The 22757-nt window shown below is 35.5% G+C and overlaps 2 protein-coding genes across 3 annotated transcripts in view; one reads left to right on the top strand and one right to left on the bottom strand.

The window, feature by feature from the left end:
• Window positions 1–22757, bottom strand: part of LOC149831804 (protein STRUBBELIG-RECEPTOR FAMILY 6-like) — a 36695-nt gene that overhangs the window by 9394 nt on the left and 4544 nt on the right. For both annotated transcript variants that reach the window (XM_090014149.1, XM_090014148.1), the window contains exons 7-13: window positions 22589–22660; window positions 22437–22502; window positions 22296–22361; window positions 21850–22145; window positions 16102–16385; window positions 12407–12678; window positions 10700–10835 (exon numbers count right to left, since the gene is read on the bottom strand). In XM_090014149.1, coding sequence (XP_089870275.1) covers window positions 10700–10835; window positions 12407–12678; window positions 16102–16385; window positions 21850–22145; window positions 22296–22361; window positions 22437–22502; window positions 22589–22660 — 1192 coding nt within the window. The remainder of the gene's footprint in view (window positions 1–10699; window positions 10836–12406; window positions 12679–16101; window positions 16386–21849; window positions 22146–22295; window positions 22362–22436; window positions 22503–22588; window positions 22661–22757) is intronic.
• On the top strand, window positions 1321–2296 carry LOC149831805 (uncharacterized). The gene is made up of 3 exons (XM_090014150.1): window positions 1321–1459; window positions 1546–1870; window positions 1963–2296. The coding sequence occupies exons 1-3, from the start codon at window positions 1382–1384 to the stop codon at window positions 2130–2132; spliced, it is 573 nt and encodes a 190-aa protein (XP_089870276.1). The 5' UTR covers window positions 1321–1381; the 3' UTR covers window positions 2133–2296.

Consider the following 22757-nt stretch of genomic DNA (forward strand, 5'->3'; position numbering starts at 1 on the left):
GGTAGATTTTTTTTATGCAAATGTCTTATCATTTAATCTTTCCAACAGTCCATATTTTGGTGCAATGGTAGAAGCTATTGCAAATTATGGGCGAGGGTTCAAACCACCTTCTTATCATGAGATTAGAACGTGGATTTTGAAGGACAAGGTAGATTGTACTCATGAAATTTTGAAAGAGTTCAAAAAAGAGTGGCCAAAGGTTGGTTGCAGTATTATGGCAGATGGTTGGACAGATGGGAAAGGAAGAAACTTAATTAATTTTCTTGTGAACAGCTCATCTGGGACAGTATTTTTGAAGTCCGTTCACATCAGCGACATGGAAAAAACTGATGCAAATTTGTGTCAGTTGTTTGAAGAAGTTGTTAAAGAAGTTGGTGAAAGTAATATGGTGCAATTCATTACAGATAATGCACCAAATTATGTGGCAGCTGAAAATATGTTAACAGCAGGAAAAACATGTTTTTGGACACCATGTGCAGCCCACTGCTTGGATCTTATGTTAGAAGATATTGAAAAGATATCAATTTTTAAAGATACAGTGGAAAAGGCAAAAAAATTACAAGATACATTTATAGTCATGCATGAGTATTAAATTTAATGAGAAAATTCACAAAGAAGAAAGAACTTCTGCGTTCAGCCGTCACTCATTTTGCTACAACATATCTTACACTTCATAGTATTGGATGTTATAAGAAAGAGTTAAAGTCGATGTTCTTATCTTCAAATTTTAGAACATCTAATTACTATAAGAAATCTGATGCTAAGAACATTTCTTGTATTGTTCTTAATGATCATAAGTTTTGTGTTGCCATATCATATGCAATTAAAGTTACACTACCTCTCGTCAAAGTGTTGTGACTCGTTGATGGAGACGAACCTGATATGTGATTTTTGTATGAGGCAATAGATAGAGCGAAGGAGGAAATTGCTTCAAACCTTGACAATGTCCAAAGAAAATATAAACCTATTTGGGATATCATTGATAGACGATGGGACTTGCAACTTCATAAGCCTTTGCATGCAGCTGCCTATTATTTAAATCCACATTTTCATTATGCTGACAACTTCAACCCTGATGGAGAAGTTATGGGTGGCTTTTATGATTGTATTGAAAAATTAGTTTCTGATGCAAATATTCGGTTGAAAATTACAACACAAATCGATGCATTTAAAAAGGCAAAGGGCTTGTTTTGCAGAGAGGCAGTTGTTACAACAAGAAAATTAAAAAGTCCCGGTAAGTTTGCAATTATGTTGTTATTTGTTAATATTTTTTTATGTTTTTGTTAATTATGACATTCTTAATGTTTTTATCAATTTTTTATTGTTTTATTTGAATGCAGCTGATTGGTGGAGTTCATTTGGGCACGAAAATCCTGAGTTGATGAATTTTGCAATTCGAATTTTAAGTTTGACATGCAGTGCATCGGGCTGTGAGAGGAATTGGAGTACTTTCTCATTGGTTTGTGACTTTGTATTTTATTTTTGAAATACATTTTTATATGTTTAATTATCTTATATTTGATTATCAATGATTTGAAATTATAGGTGCATACAAAACGAAGGAATAGACTTGAACAAGAGAAGATGAATGCATTGGTTTTTGTAATGTACAATATGAAATTAAGAGAGAGAAATATGAAGAGGAGGGCTACCAAAGACCCTATATGTCTAGATCATATAGACTCAGACGATGAGTGGATTGTGGAGAAGGAAGATCCAGTGTTGCCAAGTGATCCCAATTGGTTGGAGGATTCATGGTTGGATCTGAACTTCGACATAAATGCCATTGAGCATGTGCCTATTGAAAAAGTCACTTCACCTCATGTTTCACAAAGTGGTTCTAGGCAAGACATGTCTTCAAGAGATCGAGGTAAAGTTATATTCCTTTTACCTAGCTATGAATATAAATGTATTTTTTTAATTACATAGCATAAATATTTAATACATGGTTTTTTATTGAAGGAAAAAGAAAAGCAAAAGAAGTAATTGAGGACGTGGATGAAGAAAGTGTAGATGATGAAGAGTCAGAGAATGAAGATGAAGAAGAACCTATTTATATGGATTCTTCAGATGATGATATTGAAGACTTAAATATTGATGATGACGAGACACAACAAGAGCCTAGGCCCTAATTTATATCATAGAACTATTGGCCATTTATATGTTTTTTTGGGACTTTCAGTTGTAATTGTGAATGTTAACACTCTGATTTTGAACAATTCTGGACAAATACATTAACATTTGGTTGTTAATGTTAACATGCATTTTTTAATTATGACATGATGTTGTTAGTGCTAATATGCATTTTGTTGTTAATGTTAGTTTTTTATTGAATGAATTCTCATATTTATGCAATTAGATACTTATATAGATCAAGTTGTTGCATTAATGTTACTTTTACATGTTAATCTTATATTTTTTCGTATTTATTTGAGATTTTTTATTTCGTGTTGGTTGGCGCTTCATCAATAAAGCATTTCTTATTTATTTATAATTTTAGATCATTTTTATAGTTTTTTTAAGTTTAAAAAAAAAAATTGAGGCTTACGCTTTGCGCCTCGCCTCAGATTTTGGTGGAGCGCCTCGCTACGCCTCAACGCTTTTCACAACACTGGTGTCAACCCGTATCTTGCTGTTGAAACCACACTGTCATGGCCCTCTATTGCTGTCCAACCTGTACCGCACCTACCTACCTCAGCCGACTGATCTGCTGCACACCTGAACTGCCCCAACTGCTGCATCCGAACCTTGTTGTTCCGACTGTGCTGACGCTGTTTGATCTCTCGGCGTGCTGGTCACTGCCTGCCCGTGTCTTGGTCCACTTTGCTGTGCAGCAACCGAATCTACCTCTTGCATTGGCTTGAATTCAGTAGGGTCCGCAACACCAGTGTCCAACTTTGTGGACACTTGTTAAACAAGTATCAATTATATGTTTTTGTGCCTTAGAAGTGTGGTTGTTGATTAGTCTTAATGATTTGTTTTTGTACTTACATTTTTACATGTGTATGTTGCGTCATTGGCATATCATCAAGGAATATTTTACATATGAGAAAGGAATGTGCATTTTATATTTTATGATTTTGTTTGCACAATTCTTTAAATCTCTCTTTTTTCTCCTTTTATATATGTATATATAGTCATGTCCAAGCGTCTAGTTTTTTAAGACCTGTTGTGTCCGACACTTCTTCTCATGTTCAACAGTGGCACCCGTGTCAGTGTCTAAGTAACATAGACTACGAAGAATAAAATGACACAAGTTCAACTAGAAATCAAAAATGTTGATCTTCAACTTTTGTCAAAAGTTAACTTGCCACCTCATCCATTTGATTCTAAGTTATCGTCTTTGTTCTCAAACCTTGTGCATCTATATAAGGTCGGTTTGTGAATCCTCTCTGTTTGAGTATGCATGTGCATGCACATTTATCTTGCACAGAATTTTGAGTAAATAGTTGCCTCCGTGTCCAAATGTAATAGGAGATGCATTCCAACTTTAGAGGTTGTGGTGTGCTGAAATATGCTGGACCATGGGTTGGACTTACGTACGTGGGACAATTTTGGGCCATAACAAAAACTAGGCTCAATGAGTGCAGGTTAGAGTCATCTCCTTCTGTATTACCTGCAGCAATCACTTGTATTTAATGGCCTTTCACTTCTCATCCTTCCAACATACACCAAGGGGCTCCTTTGTACATGTATTTATCAATGATTCTCAATATATATATATATAAGATCCCCTGGAGCGCTTGGACAATCTGAAACATCATTCCGTTATTTTCATCAATCATGCATAATTCCATACTATTTGTGAAGCTTCAACACACATTTTTCATCATATCTTTTCTGATTACTCGATGTTTTCTTTAGCATATGCATCTTCACCCGATTCACTGTCCTCTCATTAGGAGATTGTTATACCATTCCAAAAGACAACAAACATGCCTATTACACAATAAACACTATAACGAGTTACCGTCAAGCCATTTGGCACCATCCTACTAGCAATTTTTCTTCTTGACACTGCCATCTCACTATTGAAATGAAGTAAGGATCTTCCACAAAAGTACTTAGATCCGCAAGTGAGAGTGTCTAGAGAGACACTTGAACATAACCCTTAAAAAAGGTATAATGGGAACAAAGATAAAATAGAAATAATCTTTATTGAAAAATGATAAAATGCTTAAGAAGCATTGAATGAAAATACAAGAGGGGGATGCACCCATGGTTGCCAGTTGAGGAAGCGGGAGCGGGAAGCGATACGGGAAGCGAGGCACTTTCAAAATTTTAGGAAGCGGGGAAGCGTGGGACCACTTAAGAGCGATTCGGGAAGCGTCTCGGAAGCGACCTAGGAAGCGTCTCGGAAGCGACCTAGGAAGCATCTCGGAAGCGAGGGGGAAGCGAAAAAATAAAAATAAAAAATACAAAAAATTGAAAAAAAACATGGGAAGCGAGGGGGAAGCGTGGAGAAAGCGAGGGGGAAGCGTGGGGGAAGCGAGGGGGAAGCGCGCTTCCCATTAAAGGGAAGTGCGTCCCCCATTAAAGGGGGACGCGTCCCCCATTAAAGGAAAGCGCGCTTCCCAAAAAAGGGGGACGCTTCCCCCCACGCTTCGGAAGCGCGACGTTTCGCGCTTCCCCTTTTAGCTAGGCGCTTCCGGTAACCCTAGATGCACCCCTATATATACACAAGTGAGAGAGGTGAGAGAGAGAGACTCTAAGAGTCGTTGGACTAGGTCCAACGACTCTATTTAGAGTCGTTGGACCTAGTCCAACGGCTCTTAGTTTGGTCAAGTCTTAACTAAGACTTGACCTAACTAAGGTATTCTAGTTCGATTTGAACTAGATATCAAAAACCTTAAAATAAATAAAAGAAAAAGGAAATAAAATAATATATATATATTACACGATTTACATATTTACATTTTACCATTCCCCCTCAAACTTACGATACAATGAGTGAAAGTTTGTCTAAGAGAAAGTGAAATCTGAGAGTAGCAAGAGGCTTGGTGAAGAAACCTGCTAACTGATATTCAGATGTAACATATGGCAGATCAATTGTTCCATGTAGATATTCCTCTAGGACGTAGTGGCAGTCCATTTCGATATGTTTGGTGTGTTCATGAAATGTTCGATTGCTCGCAATGTAGATCATACTTTTGTTGTCGTTGCACATACGTGAAGCTTGTGTCGCTTCAGCTCCCATATCGACAAGCAAGCGTCTGAGCCAAACTACTTTCATGGTCGTGGTCACCATGGCTCGATATTCAGATTCGATGGATGAGAGAGAGAGACCTTGTGCTGCTTTTTATACCTCCATGATATCAAAGATTCTCCTAAAAAGACACAAAAACCAGTGTCTGTTGTTAGGATCACCTCCCCAATCAGCATCAGTGTATGCAATTAAATCAAGTGAGGAAGTAGAATACAAGAAAATCCCTCTCGAAAGAGAGGTCCTGATGTATCTCATGATACGCATAATTGCTCCCATATAAACAGATGTAGGAGCATGCTGAAACTGACTTGTTGTGTGCACAGCATGTGCTATATCTGGTTTGGTAATGGACAGATAGGAAAGTGCTCTGACTAGCTGTCTGCAAGGAGTAGGTCTTCAAGAAGTTTTTCATCATCAATCTTCATTTTAACATTGACAACGTCTGGAGTATCCACTTTCTTATCATCTGTAATGTCAGACCTGAAAACAATGTTAGAAGCAAATTTAGTTTGAGATAATAAATAAACCCTAGGAAAATAAGCAACTTCAATGCCTAAAAAATATCTTAATAAACCTAAATCAGTCATTTCAAAATGAGATTTAAGAAGTTTTTTGATGTTTTCAACTCCCTGTTTATCGCTTCCGGTGATAATCATATCTACATATATAAGAAGCACAATAATCCCTGCATCAGAATTCTTAATAAACAAAGCAGTGTTAGTTAAACAGAATTGAAAATCACTATTAAGCATAACGCGACTAAACCTATTATAACAAGCTTTTAGTGCTTGTTTAAGACCATAAAGAGTTTTTTCTAATCAAAGGATTTTACCCTTGGGAATACTAAGACCTGAAGGAGCTTCCATGTAGACTTCTTCAACTAAGTTTTCATTTAGAAAAGCATTTCTCACATCCATCTGAAATATGGACTATTTTTTTATGGAAGCTAGGGCAATTAATGTTCTGACAATTGTCATACGAGCAACAGGAGCAAAGGTTTCTTCATAATCAATGTCATATTCTTGGGCATAGCCTTTGGCCACTAAACGAGATTTATATCTCTCAAGAGTTCCATCACTCTTGGTTTTAACCTTGTAAACCCATCGACACCTTATAGGTTTCTTTCCTAGAGGAAGATCTTGAATAGTCCAAGTAGAAGTCTTTTCAAGTGCATCTAATTCAGCTTTCATGGCTTCTATCCATTCGACATGATTCTTTACTTGAAAGTACGAAGAGGGTTCCTCGTAGAAATGAATTAATGCAATAATTGCATTATATGTGGGTGAAAAAGATTCGTACGACACAAACTTTCCTGGAGGCTTGGAGACTTGGGATGACCTTCCGGTTGGTATGTCAGAATATCTATCAAGTGCACATGGAAGATTAGGCTCTATTTGTCTTGAATATTGTATCACAATGTCTCTATGAGTTCGCTCTTCTTCATCGTCAACATTGTGATCAATATCAATAATACTTTTATCATTATCGAAGTTATAATCAAGATCATATTCATCAGATTTTGATGTCAGATCTAACAAAAAAGAATATTCAGTAGCTTTCGTAGGTTTCTCAAAAACAAAGAAGCTCTCTTTTTCAAGAAAGGATACATTTCTGGATACATATAATTTTTTATTTTTGAAATCAAAGCACCTATAGCGTTTTTTATTTTCAACATATCCTAAAAAGGCACAAGGAATCGCACGAGGGAAGAGTTTATCATTTTTGTCCGTAAATATAAAACATTTGCATCAAAATACTCTCAATCTAGAGAAATCTGGAGAGAGATTTACAAGTTTTTCAATTGAAGTTGTATTTTGTAAAGAAGAGGAGGGCCTTCGATTAATTAGATAAGTAGCAGCTTTTGCTCAAAAATCTTTTGGAACTTGGTTTGCTATTAATAGAGTTCTAGTGGTTTCCATAATATGATGATGTTTACGTTCGACCAGTTCGTTTTGTTGAGGAGTATATGAGCAAGATCTTTGATGTGTAATGCCATGTAAGTTAAGATAATCTTTAAAGTCTTTGGACAAAAATTCCCCCCTGAATCTGTGCGAAAAATAGAAATGTCATTTTGAAACTTGTTTTTAACCATATTATGAAATGTCTGAAAGTATGAAAATACTTCAGACTTATGTTTAAGAAAATAAATCCAAGTATGTCTGGAAAAATCATCAACAAAGATGACATAGTAGGCAAACCACATTTAAAAATTATTGGTGCAGAAACCCAAACATTAGAGTGTAAGTGGTCTTGAGGAAACAAAAGTTCTGACTTGAAATAGTAATCTTTTCATTTTGCTAAGAATACAATCTTTACAAGTAAATTTTTCAAAATTACAAAATTTTTCTAGATTTGGAAAGTGTTGGATTTTGGCCATACGAGAATGACCGAGTCTTTTGTACCATAACTCCAACTCAAATTTTTGAATGTTATAACAAAAAGCATTCTTCGACATTTCAAAAAAATCCATGTAATAGAGTCCTTCTCTATGGCCTTCCCCAATCAACTTTCCTGACTGACGATCTTGTACCCAGCAACCATGAGAAGAAAATGAGACATTCCAACCATAGTCAGATATTTGAGAAACGGATAAAAGATTTAGATTTAATTTGGGAATATATCTAACTTCTAGAATAAAAAAAAAATCAGTTTTGTGAACCTTTTCAAAGTTTCTCATTCCTTCTATTTCAAGAGAAGTTCCATCAGCTGTGAAAACTTTTGACACGCTTGTTTTATTTTTAATACATTCGGATAAACTTTTATCATTGGGGGTCATATGAAATGAAGCACCAGAGTCAAGGAGCCAAGGAAAGTTACCTGGATCGGAAAAAGATGAAGCAGTTGCCTAAGTCAAAGCTTCTGATGAAGAAGAAGCTCCTTTGATGAGAGGTTGTACAATCTCCATTAGTTGTGCCATAGAAACAGGTGTATCTTGATTTTTTAGCTCAGATCCAGCAATCGCAACTCTCCTTTCTCTTAACTCTTTAAGCTTGGGACATTGGGGCCTATAGTGTCATGGTTCATGGCAATGGTGACAAATAACCCTTTTCTTGTCATAGTCACCATTTTGTCGGTTAAAATGAGGTGGTCTATAGGATCGTACATGATTACTCAGTCTAGATACAGCTAGAACGGAATCATCTTCAGACTTTGGAGTATTCTTCTTGATTCTGTTTTCTTCCATAGTTAGTTCCTCTATAGTATCGACAATAGAGAGAACTTTTCCCCGATGAAGAAGAGTTGATTTAGTCGACACGAATTCCGGTCTTAGACAGTTTACAAATTGATAAAAATGCTCCATATCAAGTTGCTTTTGACAGAACTCAATGTCCTCGGGACAATGCCATTTTGGCTCTAAAATAGCCAATTCTCCCCAAAGTTCGGACAATTCATTGTAGTATTCTCATATAGTTTTGTCACTTTGGGTCATTGATCTAACTTTTTCTTGAAGATTGCACACATGTGCAATATCTTTGAGGGAATACATATTTTTGAGATATTCTCATGCCTTATCGACAAGCTCAAATTTGGCGAGACTAGAGCATTTTTTGATGTCAACACTATTGATTAGCCATGACATGATTTTAGCATGCCCTATCCTCTATTCCTTCCAACTTTTTTCATAGTTGGCTAAGGCTTTTTTTTCTCTCCGGTTAAAAGAACTTATTTATCACCTTCCATATTGGTGAGAACAAGTTTAGGTTCCGAATCGAAACCATCAAATAAAGCTCATAACCCTTTTCCCCATATGTGGTGTTTCATTATCGAAGCACACATCACATAATTTGTGTTGTTTAGCTTCATGGGTATGCTGGTGATTTTGTCATGATCATCCATCTCTTACAAGAGTGATAAAATAAGGAAGAGAAACAACAAAGAGAAAATAAAGAGAAGAAAGAGAGAATAGAAGAAAGCCAACACAATATTTTTGTTGCAACGAGTATTCCTTTCTCTTTGTCCTTCAAAAGAAGCTTCAAGAGCCACAACCAAGGTGATGAAACACCTTTGTAAGGTTGGCACGGAAAATGAGGCGAGAAATATTCACAATATAGGATGAACCTTGCTCTGATACCATGAAATGAAGTGAGGATCTTCCACAAAAGTACTTAGATCCGCAAGTGAGAGTGTCTAGAGAGACACTTGAACATAACCCTTAAAAAGGGTATAATGGGAACAATGATAAAATAGAAATAATCTTTATTGAAAAATGATAAAATGCTTAAGAAGCATTGAGTGAAAATACAAGAGGGGGATGCACCCCTACATATACACAAGTGAGAGAGGTGAGAGAGAGACTCTAAGAGTCGTTGGACTAGGTCCAACGACTCTATTTAGAGCCGTTGGACTAGGTCCAACGACTCTATTTAGAGCCGTTGGACTAGGTCCAACGACTCTTAGTTTGGTCAAGTCTTACTAAGACTTGACCTAACTAAGGTATTCTAGTTCGATTTGAACTAGATATCAAAATCCCTAAAATAAATAAAAGAAAAAGGAAATAAAAATAAATATATATATATATAATATTATATTATTAATATATATATATATATATATATAAATATATTACACGATTTACATGTTTACATTTTAACAACTATATGGTAGAGCCAATTAAATAAGACCTCACGAGTGCTCTCATATTGTTTATGTTCACACTCACAGGGATTCGGCTAGACAGATGTCGCACCGCGTCGATGCGACGCAACGCGAGTGCGGCACCCGGTGCTGTCAACGCACCCAGGGTCATTTTGGTCTATTTTTTGGATTTTTTTATTTAAAATTGCCCTATGAAATGGGCTGCGGAATTTAAAAAAAAAACTTGGGGGGGGGGGCGCTGCCCCCCTATAACCCCCCGCCAGGGGCGGCCCCTCTCTCTCTCTCTCTCTCTCTCTCTCTCTCTCTCTCTCTCTCTCTCTCTCTCTCTCTCTCTCTCTCTCTCTCTCTCTCTATATATATATATATATATATATATATATATTTATTTTTTTTCCCGCACCCAAGGTTGTTGAAAGTGCCGCACCCCCGCACCCATGTGACATAGATATATAGCTATTCTACATGCCCTTCCTGTCAACCAAATTAATTAGCTCAGTGTATAGAACCCATGTCATATTAGGTGCACACATCATCAAAATCTTAGCAAACATAAATCATCAATGAATGACTATTCGGAATCATCAGAAAAATTAATAATGGACCTTATTTTTCTAATGGACTGTGGCAAATCTATGATTTTGATGAAAAAAATATCACAACAATGATTTCTTCTTTGGCACGCGCAGCCAACTTTCATAAGAATTCACATTTTGCAGAACTCACACAAAATAAAGAAACATACTTCAAAAGAACTAGAAATCCCTTAAATGTACATGCATGGCAAGAGAAACAGTTATGCTGTATATTTCTTTATGTCATTCCTAATTATAATGTGGCAAAAAAATAACTATGATTTTCCACTGGAAATATAAATGTAGAGATGGATTAGATTAACACCTGGCGGTCTGTGCTGGGGACAAGGATGGCCAATCCAGAATCTGAGAGATGAGGATTCAGCTCCACGTCTAACAGAATATTGGCAGACTTGAAATTCTTATGTACCACAGAAGGCGAGCAAACTTCATGTAGATACCTGGAACATAAATGTGCTTAGCGTCAATGGTACTGCTGGGTTTATGCCATGATTTCATCACCAAATGAAGCAAATGCAGTAATCAGTAAATAAAAAATTCAAGCTTTTATTTAAGGGTTTTTTGCAAATTAGTCCCTGCCTTGTGACTGATTTGCAAAATGGCCCCAGCCTTATGGGATTTTGCAAATCTGTCCCTTGTTTTTTCACTGTTACAAAATGGTCCTTCCGTCAAAGGGCTGTTAGTTTAACCATAGTCAAACAATGACCATGGTTAAATGGTCATATGAACGACCAAAACGGCCTTATTTCGCTGTCAAAGACTCCCCCTTTCTTTTCCAATGACCCTATGACCTCTCTTCCACCTGTTGATGATTCAACCCCCTCTCCCCTCTCTGCCAACCTACCCACTCCACTCACCTTCCCTCTCACCAACATTACCCCTCTTGACATATGTTTTCCTTGATTCCACCGATGACTTTCTCTCCCTCCCTCTTTCATTCTCACTTGGTTATTTGAAGTGATTCATTCATGATCATAAAACCCAATTTTTCAGATTCCATAGATGTTACGGTTATTAAAGTTTTGATTTTAGTTATAGGTTTTAGGTGCCTATTTTCATTCTGTAAATAAAAAGAAAAAACTGAGGGGTCTCATGTTCAAATGCAGGAGGATTATCCCTTAAAAAACTCCACCAATGATATGCAAGTCAAACAGTCGTTGCACAAAGCATGGGTAAAGATCGTTTCCTTTTCATTTAGGTTTTTGATGTGTTTCCAACTCTTCCCCCTCTTCTTTCTCTTTACTTCTTCACCATGCAATTGAGGGTTAAAGCTATAACTCTGTCATAATTTGGTTTGCCTCCACTGTCTTTGTTTCACAAAGTGAAATTCTAAAACTCGTCTTGCTTTCATGTTCTTCACTGTCTGTTGTTTTTCTGGCTTTCAATGTTCTTAGTGAGGAATTACAAATCCACAGTAAACATTTTTTTGAGGAAAAAATGGACATTTTACAGCTATTTAACAGGATGTGGGATGGCTCTTAACCTCAGGGGCAACTTTGCAAAGGTTAAGCAAAAGAGGGACGGATTTGCAAAATTACATAAGACATGGACTATTTTGCAAATCGGCCATAAGGGACTAATTTGCAAAAAACCCTTCATTTAAATACAGGAAAAGTAGTTAGTTCCACTGTACAACATTGAGGATGGGAACCTTGTTTCATAAAACTTGAAGAACATGGAAATAATTGACTGCAGAAAAATAAAAAGAAACAACCTTGATTTCTGGAAAAAATGGGGAAGAAAAGACAACTTAGATAAATCTTTGTAGTTACACGTGCAAAACCATCACCTAGGGGGAAAACGAGAGACTGTGTTCCTAAAATAAGCTTATAATGTTCAAGAAAAAAAACAAAACAGGGAAAAGTAAATTGATTAGGTTCAAGAACCACGATCTTTTCAGTCCCAATATTTCCATCTAGCTGCAATAGCAGCTGTTTCTGTAAGAAGTAGATTTATCGACTCAAAACAATTGATAGCAATTAGTCACTGTACAGTTCAGTTTCCAACTTACTCCAATGCCCTAGCAGTGCCAAGAGCAATCTTCACACGAGTATTCCAAGTCAATGGTTTACTGAAATCATCAGCCAGGTGAAGATAATCATGCAGTGATCCATTCTTCAGAAATTTATAAACCAGCAAACATTGACCATGTTCAGAACAGTATCCAACAAGCTCAGTGATGTTTGGATGGTGCAACTGAGAAATATTTGAGACAACTTCCATGAAGTCTTCAGGATCTTGATTTGGCAGTGAAGATACATCTATCTTCTTCACAGCTAGAACCTATAACACACCGTTAAATTTAAAAAAAGAAATTAGAGAAAGAACAATGCATTAAAAATGAAAATCATTTTATAATTTTTTTTAAGATAATCACTTGACAAAGTTTATCAATATAAAAGGTACAAGAGAAGCTGAAGATGCATGTTAAAAACATTAGGAAATAATCACATAAACAAAATTCCAAGAACTATTCAGCTTCCATTTCATGGAAACTTTAACAATAGCCACAGCTCGCTCTCACTCTCGCTCACTCATGCAAAGCCCAATAACCTGCTACTAATAGCAAGTCAGCAACAAGTCACTCATGCTAAGTCCGATAGCCTACTACTATTCTGAATGAATTACCTATGCTTTCAGCTTTTGGCTAACATGATTAACATAAGATAATGAACAAAATGACAGCTTGGGAGAGAGGAAGTCTTACAATGATGATTGACCTAACTCCTATAACAGATTTTCAAGTTGGCTCATAGTATTGCTCAGAGGGCCATTTTAGAAATGAAGAGCTATAACTAGTCTCAATGGTACCAATCTTTTTGTATTAGATGTGGAGAAAGAGACAATTTTGCCTTCCAATAGCAGCAATGTTCCAAACCTTCTTCTGCAGATTCCACTCTTGACTTGGGCCAGAAGTAGAAGTTTTTTTATATCTACACCAGTGTTGTGAAAAGCGTTGAGGCGTAGCGAGGTGCTCCACCAAAAACCAAGGCGAGGCGTAAGCCTCAAATATTTTTTTTGAAAACTTTAAAAAAATTATAAAAAAAAATATCTAAAAATATAAATAAATAAAGAAATGCTTTATTGATGAAATAACAACCAATAAGAAATAGAAAATCTCAAATAAGTACTAAAAAATATGAGATTAACATATAAAAGTAACTAAAAACTGATTACATAACCGGAAAATATATGAGATTAACCAAAAAAAGTTAAAATATACTAAGAAACTAATTACATAACTGAAATAACTGGAAAATATATGAGATTAACCTACAAAAGTTAAAATATATGAGATTACTCTAAAAAATATGAGATTAAAATATAAAAGTAACTAAAAAATGATTACATAACTGGAAAGTATATGAGATTAACCAACAAAAGATAAAATATACTAAGAAACCAATTACATAAATGGAAAATATATGAGATTAACCAACAAAAGTTAAAATATATGAGATTATTCTAAAAAATATGAGATTAACATATAAAAGTAACTAAAAACTGATTACATAACTGGAAAATATATGAAATTAACCAACAAAAGTTAAAATATACTAAGAAACTGATTACATAACTGAAATAACTGGAAAATATATGAGATTAACCTACAAAAGTTAAAATATATGAGATTATTCTAAAAAATATGAGATTAACATATAAAAGTAACTAAAAAATGATTACATAACTAGAAAATATATGAGATTAACCCACAAAAGATAAAATATACTAAGAAACTGATTACCTAACTGGAAAATATATGAGATTAACCAACAAAAGTTAAAATATATGAGATTATTCTAAAAAATATGAGATTAACATATAAAAGTAACTAAAAAACTGATTACATAACTGGAAAATATGAGATTAACCAACAAAAGTTAAAATATACTAAAAAACTAATTACATAACTGAAATAACTGAAAAGTATATGAGATTAATCTACAAAAGTTAAAATATATGAAATTATTCTAAAAAATATGAGATTAACATATAAAAGTAACTAAAAAATGATTACATAACTGGAAAGTATATGAGATTAACCAACAAAAGATAAAATATACTAAGAAACCGATTACATAACTGAAATAACTGGAAAATCTATGATTAACCTACAAAAGTTAAAATATATGAGATTATTCTAAAAAATATGAGATTAACATATAAAAGTAACTAAAAAACTGATTACATAACTAGAAAATATATGAGATTAACCAACAAAAGTTAAAATATATTAAGAAACTAATTACATAACTGAAATAACTGAAAAATATACGAGATTAACCAACAAAAGTTAAAATATATTAAGAAACTAATTACATAACTGAAATAACTGAAAAATGTACGAGATTAACCAACAAAAGTTAAAATATAGTAATAGACTAAGAAACTGATTACATAACTGAAATAACTGAAAAATATACGAGATTAACCAACAAAAGTTAAAATATATTAAGAAACTAATTACATAACTGAAATAACTGAAAAATGTACGAGATTAACCAACAAAAGTTAAAATATAGTAATAGACTAAGAAACTGATTACATAACTGAAATAACTGAAAATACACAGAGGACCGCGCCTCAAGGCGAGGCGCGCCTTTTGCGCCTCAAGGCGTGTTTTTGATAACCCTGATCTACACAGAGAAACCAACCCCAGGATCAGAGACCTAGCCATGCTGGCTCGGACTGCCGTAATTACGATCACTCTCCTGGCAGCGTAAAACTCCATGGTCTTTCCCCTTGCCCCCAGGGAGTTGCCACGCTAGAAGTAGAAGTTAAAAAATAAAAATAAAAATAATCTCGACTCTTGACATGTGATGCAATGAAACCTTGCACTAGAGTCTGAGAATAGTTGATGGAACATCCTTGCCAATCTCTTAAAAAAGGATCCAAGAAAAATAAGCACGCCATCACCAATAATTTGTATTTTAAATATTTTACTGTGCCTTGAATTGAATGGTATATAAACTATTTTGTATAGTCCAGTAACAAAAGAACTTGAATCAATGCCAGTGCCTTTTGTGCTAAATGACCAGAACACAGACGACTTGGTGACAAGAGGTCCAATATGTCCTAGGAACATGAGAAAACCTTTTTGTTTTTCATGTCCTTTCACAAGGTGACAATTAAAAGGGGAAAAATGATGGCATAGAGTCTACTGATAGATGCGGCAATAAGTCTCCTCTAAAAGGCAAGCTAAAGCAAAATAGCACTAGACTGTAGATTAACATATCTAGAACAGATTCAAGTTGGGCTAGAGCCTAGGACATATGAGTAGCAGATTATGATAATATCTAACTACTCCAGGTATAGATATGAAGAAAGAGAAGATGTAGTTGAAGGGATCCTTTCGGTCTATGAAAGGTCACCAAGATGCTTTGGTCCATATTGTCAAACATTATTTCATCATTTTCTCCTGGTTACCAATTTACTTTCCTAAGGCAATATCTCAAGTAGATGATTACACCCTTAGTTCTTCCATACCCTCCGACCAGACACGCATGTGTTTGTGTGAGTGAGAGAGCGAGAGAGTTTCAGACACACACACACACACACACACACACACACACACAAAATTATCAAATACAACAATAACACAAACTTATAGAAACTCTGGCTATCAAAATTATCACAATGTCATAAATAGCAGGGGGGGAAAGGGCATTGGGAAACAAAATTTTGCAACAAATGAGCGAAATAGACCTTCCCATCAGGAAATTGAGCCTTATAAACACGGCCAATTGACCCCTCACCAACAAGATTGTCCACACTGAAACTGCCCGTGGCCATCTGCAGATCCGCTACAGAGTACACTGATGCATTGATTGGAGGTATATTAGCTCTCTTAACAGTGATCTTTTTTTTCGGTTGCTCATCATCATTGAATGATTTGTGCCGTTCCAGAGGTGGGGGCTTAAGAGTTTTCGATGGAGCTGGCTGCAATGTCACTGGTGTAGTTGAAGCAGACGATTGTACAGATTTCATTTCTACCAAATGAAATACAAGTACCTCAGTTCATCTTTAAATAATTGAAAGACATACTGATTACTGGAAGATTTACATGGCAGAGTTTGACTTGCAGAAAGAATGTTGATTATATTTTCAATTCAAGAATAAAGGCAAGAGTATTTTGTATTTATATATATCAGTCACGAATATCAGTATCGGCTATATCTCGGAGAGGCTATTTCTCGCAATATTATAGGTAGGTGATAAATCTCAGGAAAAACTCAGAGTTTAAAAAAAACTGAAAATATAAAAATAACAAAACTAAGTAATAAAATACATATACAATAAAAGAAATTAGTAAAAAAATGCAAAAGAAGAAAAACATATTTAAGATGTAGAAAATAAGTAAAAATACTTTATAATATCGCGATATTCTCATGTAATATCATGAGATAATTATATTGGTGATATTTTCAAAATATCGCAATATTTTGCCTTTGATATAGTTTGCTGAAAATGCAGTGATAATATCACAATATTTTAAAAATATAGCCAAATTTTGTGACTATGATATATATATATAGGGACTAAGTCAAACAAGTTGACTTAGTCCCAATGGCTAGAATTCTAGCCACTGGGAGATGTCTCCCTTGATTGTTTGAAAGGACTTCCTTCTCCTCTATAAATAGGGATGCGTGTGTACGTGTAAGAGTTGAGAGAGTGATGGGTAGTATTAAGTTTGTGTGTTATTTTTAGTGTATTTGTAGTGAGGTTTGAATGTAATTTTCTTTTGGTATTTTTAATGTCCATTATGAATAAAGAGATTCATTCACCAATGTAATTTTCTTTTTGTATTTTTCATGTCCATTATGAATAGAGTTATTCTTTCACATTTTCATGTGTCTTTTTAGCTCTTAAGTTTGTGTCCAAATGTATAATATTTTGATTCTTGGAGTTTGTCATAGAGTGCATTGGAATCCATACCATTTCATGACAAATATCTGGTACAAACACCTCTTTTATTTTATTTTTTCAGCTTTTATATTGTTTTTCACGAATCTAACCTCATAGATGTGATGCACATGTTTTGGTTTGTGGGAATCAGCACTTGGATCATCTGATTACAACATGCAGTCATGATTTCAAAAAGCTTAAAAAATCAAAGGCCCACATTGCACAATATTTTCATGACTTTTAGATCCAAAAGACATGATCACTTGGATTATCCAAAAAAAAAGACATGATCCAAATTCCAAACGATGATTCCTAGCATTTGAACCATGTTGAATCCATTTATAAGGCCCAATTGGATCAAAACAACCTGTGCGTATGTAACTTTCAACCATTCGTATTAATGTTAGCAGCATACAACTGATTGAAATGACCAAACACCCTTAAAAATAATAGCATTTTTCAAAATACATAATTACTATTAGACAGAGTGATTCTTTATGTTGGATGGAAAGACCACATAACTTTCAAAAAACAAAAAGGTACACTTAGTAAATTGAATTGAAAAGTAAAAGTGACTTTGACCTTGAACAAAAAAAACTTTGTATTTTGGAAAATGTCATTGCGTTTAAGGGTGTTTTAATCATTTCAATTAGTTGAACACTACTAGAACTAGTTTAAAGTTATATAAAGTTATAAACCCATGCATATATATATATATATATATATGTATATATATGTATATATATATGTATATATATATATATGTATATATATGTATATATATATGTATATATATATATATGTATATATATATATATATATGTGTGTGTGTGTGTAGACTAGAAAGAGAGAAATTGGTAGGTGTGCCCTATGTGCACCCATTTGGGACCATGCAATCAAATCATTGGATGGCTAGATCACAATTGATACGAACTACATGGTCTTAGTGAAAAACAAATTTCAGATCATGTGATTACGGTGTAACAAGGACTTTTGTGGGAAAAGATCAACAAGACAAAATACCAAATTTCACTACCCAAAGGCACATGATTGTACACCAGAAAAAAATACAATCCAACAAGTGACCCCTAGCAAACAAAACCATGCTGAGCACATTTATGGTGTCGGATGAGAGAGGTTATTGACCAATGCACACCTAAATATCTATGATCTGATCTGATGGACAATTCAACCAGAGGAAGGACCTAAATCTACAAACAACAATGATCTGATGGCATTCCTTCTCTAACAATTGAGATTCCCATCAATTGGACTCTAAATAGTAAATTTTTAACATTATTAGTAAGCAACATGTTTTAGCTTATGATTTTTCAATATTTAGACGTGCTCTTTAAAGCATTAAAAATCAACAGTCCACAATACTTTGTATTCTAAAAATAAAATGCATTGTATGCCATTGATTTTTCACTTTTTAAAAAATATGTCTGGATGTTGTAAAATCTTCATGTAAAGCATATTTTTTACTAATAAATCATAAAGATTGAATATATAAGATCCACTCACTGAAACACTCAATCATTGGAGAAGGAGAGCTGTGATCATGTAGATTTTGGACCTTCCTTTGGTTGGATGGCCACCCTTCCCTAGGTACGTACATACATACATATACATAGGGTGAGAGTTTGCTCCAATTGTACAAACTACTTTGATTTTTTTTTGTTTTTTCTTTTTTTTCCAAAATGACATCATAGACGTGATCTTCATGTCATTTTTAGTAGGAACCAGAATTTTTATTGTCCGATTGTGACCTGTGTGCAGGTTCTTGTAAATGCATTGATTTTTCCCGACTCAAGAAACATATTGTTTCATTGAAAAAAATGATCCAAGAGGCGATTTCCACTAAATCAACCATGTTGAACACATTTATGAGGTTATATTGAGCCAAAACAACATATATAGTGAAATTCCATCTAGATTGTAGGTAGAATCGACTACATTATAAATATATAGAGAGAGACACACACACAGTGGTACCAAACCAGCATATGTGGTGGTACACTCTTAATTTACATATATCAGCTCATGAAAACTAACCTTTGGATCATGCTTGGCATATTTCATTTGCTATTTTCATTGGTTCCAACATGATAGTTGGGGCAGTGTTAAACTATCCTCATATTCATGAATTGTGAGCCCTTGACTTGTTGCTATCTTTGAAAAATTAATCCTGCGGTAATCAGATTATCAAAGATACAAACGAAGTAAATAGGGAGCATATTTGCTACAAGGGTTTGTAGGTACAAATCATGGTTGCCAGTTGAGGAAGCGGGAAGCGATACGGGAAGCGGGAGCGGGAAGCGAGGCACTTTCAAAATTTTAGGAAGCGGGGAAGCGTGGGACCACTTAGGAGCGATTCGGGAAGTGTCTCGGAAGCGACCTAGGAAGCGTCTCGGAAGCGACCTAGGAAGCGTCTCGGAAGCGAGGGGGAAGCGAAAAAAATAAAAATAAAAAATACAAAAAAATTGAAAAAAACAGGGGAAGCGAGGGGGAAGCGTGATGGGAAGCGCGCTTCCCATTAAAGGGAAGCATGTCCCCCATTAAAGGGAAACGCGTCCCCCATTAAAGGGAAACGCGCTTCCCAAAAAAGGGGGACGCTTCCCCCCACGCTTCGGAAGCGCGACATTCCGCGCTTCTCCTTTTACCTAGACGCTTCCGGTAACCCTGGTACAAATGCCACTCTTTGTTTTTTATGTTTTTGGTTTTTTTTTTCATGAAACTAAAGAAAAACATGTGACCTACATGTTTTTCTTAGTGGGAATCTGCTCTTAGAACATCCAATTACAACATGTAGGCAGGTTTTATAAGGCTTCAAAAATCAACGGCCTACAATGTGTGATTCTTTCTTGGGTCATAAAATTGCATTCTTCATCAAAAGATTAAAAACACAATTCAAAAGCTGATCCCTCCTATTTTGGACAAGCTAAATCTAACTATGAGGTCCAATTAGATCAAAACAACATGCACTGTGGTGATCTAGAGGCGTTTATACATAGAAACATTTGTAGCAAACATTTAAACTATGCTAAACATCTGTACTTTTAGATCCAATATCTGGCAGCTAGATCCATCCAGGTGTTCTATCATGTTTCAAAACCACAATAGACTCTCTCTCTCTCCACATATATATATATATAGTATTTTGCTTTACATATAGGCATGTAAAATATAAGGTTTCCATTTAATGTTAAACCTTTTATTTTAATGTCAGCAGATCAAAACACACTTAAAAGCAATAGCATTTTTTAAAATGTAAGGCTACTTTTTTGGTAAGATGAGTCCTTTGTTTTGTAAGAAACTAAAGCACTCTTTTCAAAAAGTAACAAGGTGAATTTAAAAAAAACATTGTTTTTAAGGTATTTTGGTCATCTGAATCAGCTGAACACAGCTAATGTTAATATAAAAGTTCTAATGTCAGATAAACCAATATAATATATATAAATATATGTATATGTATATGTATATATTTCACGGGGGGGGGGGGGGGGGGGGGGGAGGGGCTCAAGATCCTATATTTTCCAAAAAAATCATGGTTTAGATCCAACAAGAGTGATTCAAAGAATCCCTCAGAGTCTCCTATCAACTGTTTATGTGAGGATAGACATATGCTGCGTATGTAATACCAACTATTTCCATAGAAGGCAGTGATATTCATGATAAATTTTACACCGCATTAGTCTTCCATGTCTAAGGCTTGTCCATGGATAATCTGGCATTGTTATGAAAATGAATCACGAATAGTTTTGTTATAGGATGGACAGGAAGAAATGTTACAATCCTTAACCTAACAATTACACATACAACTCTTGAAGTACATTAGCTGAACACCAAACACAAGTAATTCAATACAAAACTAGGGATGGCAGTGGACTGGGAAGGAACGGGGTCCAGCCCCTCCTCACCCCGTTTGGACAGGGGATGGAGGACATGAAACAGGGAATGGACAGGGGATGGAGGTTAAAATCAAAACCCGTGCGGGGATGGACTTACTCTTGCCCCCCGCCCTACTCCACCCCGGCCCATTAAGAAAATTACTATTATACCCTTATACATATTATAAAATTCTCTCTCCATATATATATATATATATATATATATATGGAGAGAGAATTTTATAATATGTTTCCTAACCCTAACATAAAACTTTTTCTCGAATCTCTCCTCTCTCCCTCTAACGAGCTGTGCGAGCTCTCATTTCTCTCCTCTCCTTCGTCGAATGGCGGAAGGGGACAGCAGCAGAAGGACCGGGTAAACGAGGCCCTGCCCCGCCTCACCCCGTTTGGACCGAGGATGGAGGACATGAAATGGGGAATGGACCGGGGATGAAGGTTAAAATCGAAACCCATGCAGGGACGAACGCGGGGATGAAGGGCAAAATTTTGAAACGGGGAGGGGGTGGCGACCTTGTCCCCCACCCCCGCCCCAGTCCACTGCCATCCCTATACAAAACCACTAAAAAACAATAGCATTAGACAGTAACAATAGAACTTGTCAACTGCAAACCTAATATCGAGAAACCTATTTGATTACCTTTAATTTCATTTGATCCAAGAAGGCTGAAGGGCTGATCCTGGTTAAGCTTTTCTTCATCAGAGGAGCGTCTAGATCTCCTCCTCCTCAATAGGAAAAGTGCTAGAACCCCTCCAATAACTAAAAGAGTTATCACTATTCCAGCTATAGCCCCGCCACTTATACCTGATTTCTTTCCACCTCCTCCACTTGGGCTGTTATTACCAACAGAATTATGACCCCTTCTAGCAGGTGGTGGTGGTGTAAATGGTGGTGGTGGTGGTGCAGGGCCTGTGTTCCATGAATTACCATCTGTCCTGAAAAATTTTCATGAGCTAAAGCTTCAGCATATCACTATAATTGCTGTTAGAAACAACGTATAACAGGGTAGCAATTTAGAAGAGCACTTCAAATTTCTTCAAGCCAGATAAATGGGAAATTTCTTTTATGACTAATAAATTACTCACTGGATGTTTCTGTTATTTCTAAACTGTGCCGGTATCCAACCAGTAAAATGATTATGTGCAACATTCCTGCAACCAAAATAAATTGATGATGTACTACTTTAAGGAGATGAAAATTTTCCTCACAGTACATCTTCCACTTACAAGTCTTGTAGTGGAAGATAGGCAAGGACATCAATAGAGCCAGTGAACTGGTTGTTTTGCAGATACCTGTGACAAGAAAAATAACAATGATACTGCATAAATAAGACCAACATGGAAATGGAAAAATCAATAGGCTTCTGGTGTTCACTCACAGTGTAGTGAGACTGGAAAGGTTGCTGAAAGTATAGGGAAGATTGCCAGGCAAATTATTATAAGATAAATCCCTGAAAAATCAAAATGTGACTGCCTAGCGACAACACAAAATAACAAAGTTCAATGAAAATAATAATAATGATTAATGACAACAATAGAATGACCATC

Source organism: Nuphar pumila, chromosome 7, assembly GCF_984573655.1.
Source record: "Nuphar pumila chromosome 7, dmNupPumi1.hap1.1, whole genome shotgun sequence".
NCBI classification, from domain to species: Eukaryota; Viridiplantae; Streptophyta; class Magnoliopsida; order Nymphaeales; family Nymphaeaceae; genus Nuphar; species Nuphar pumila.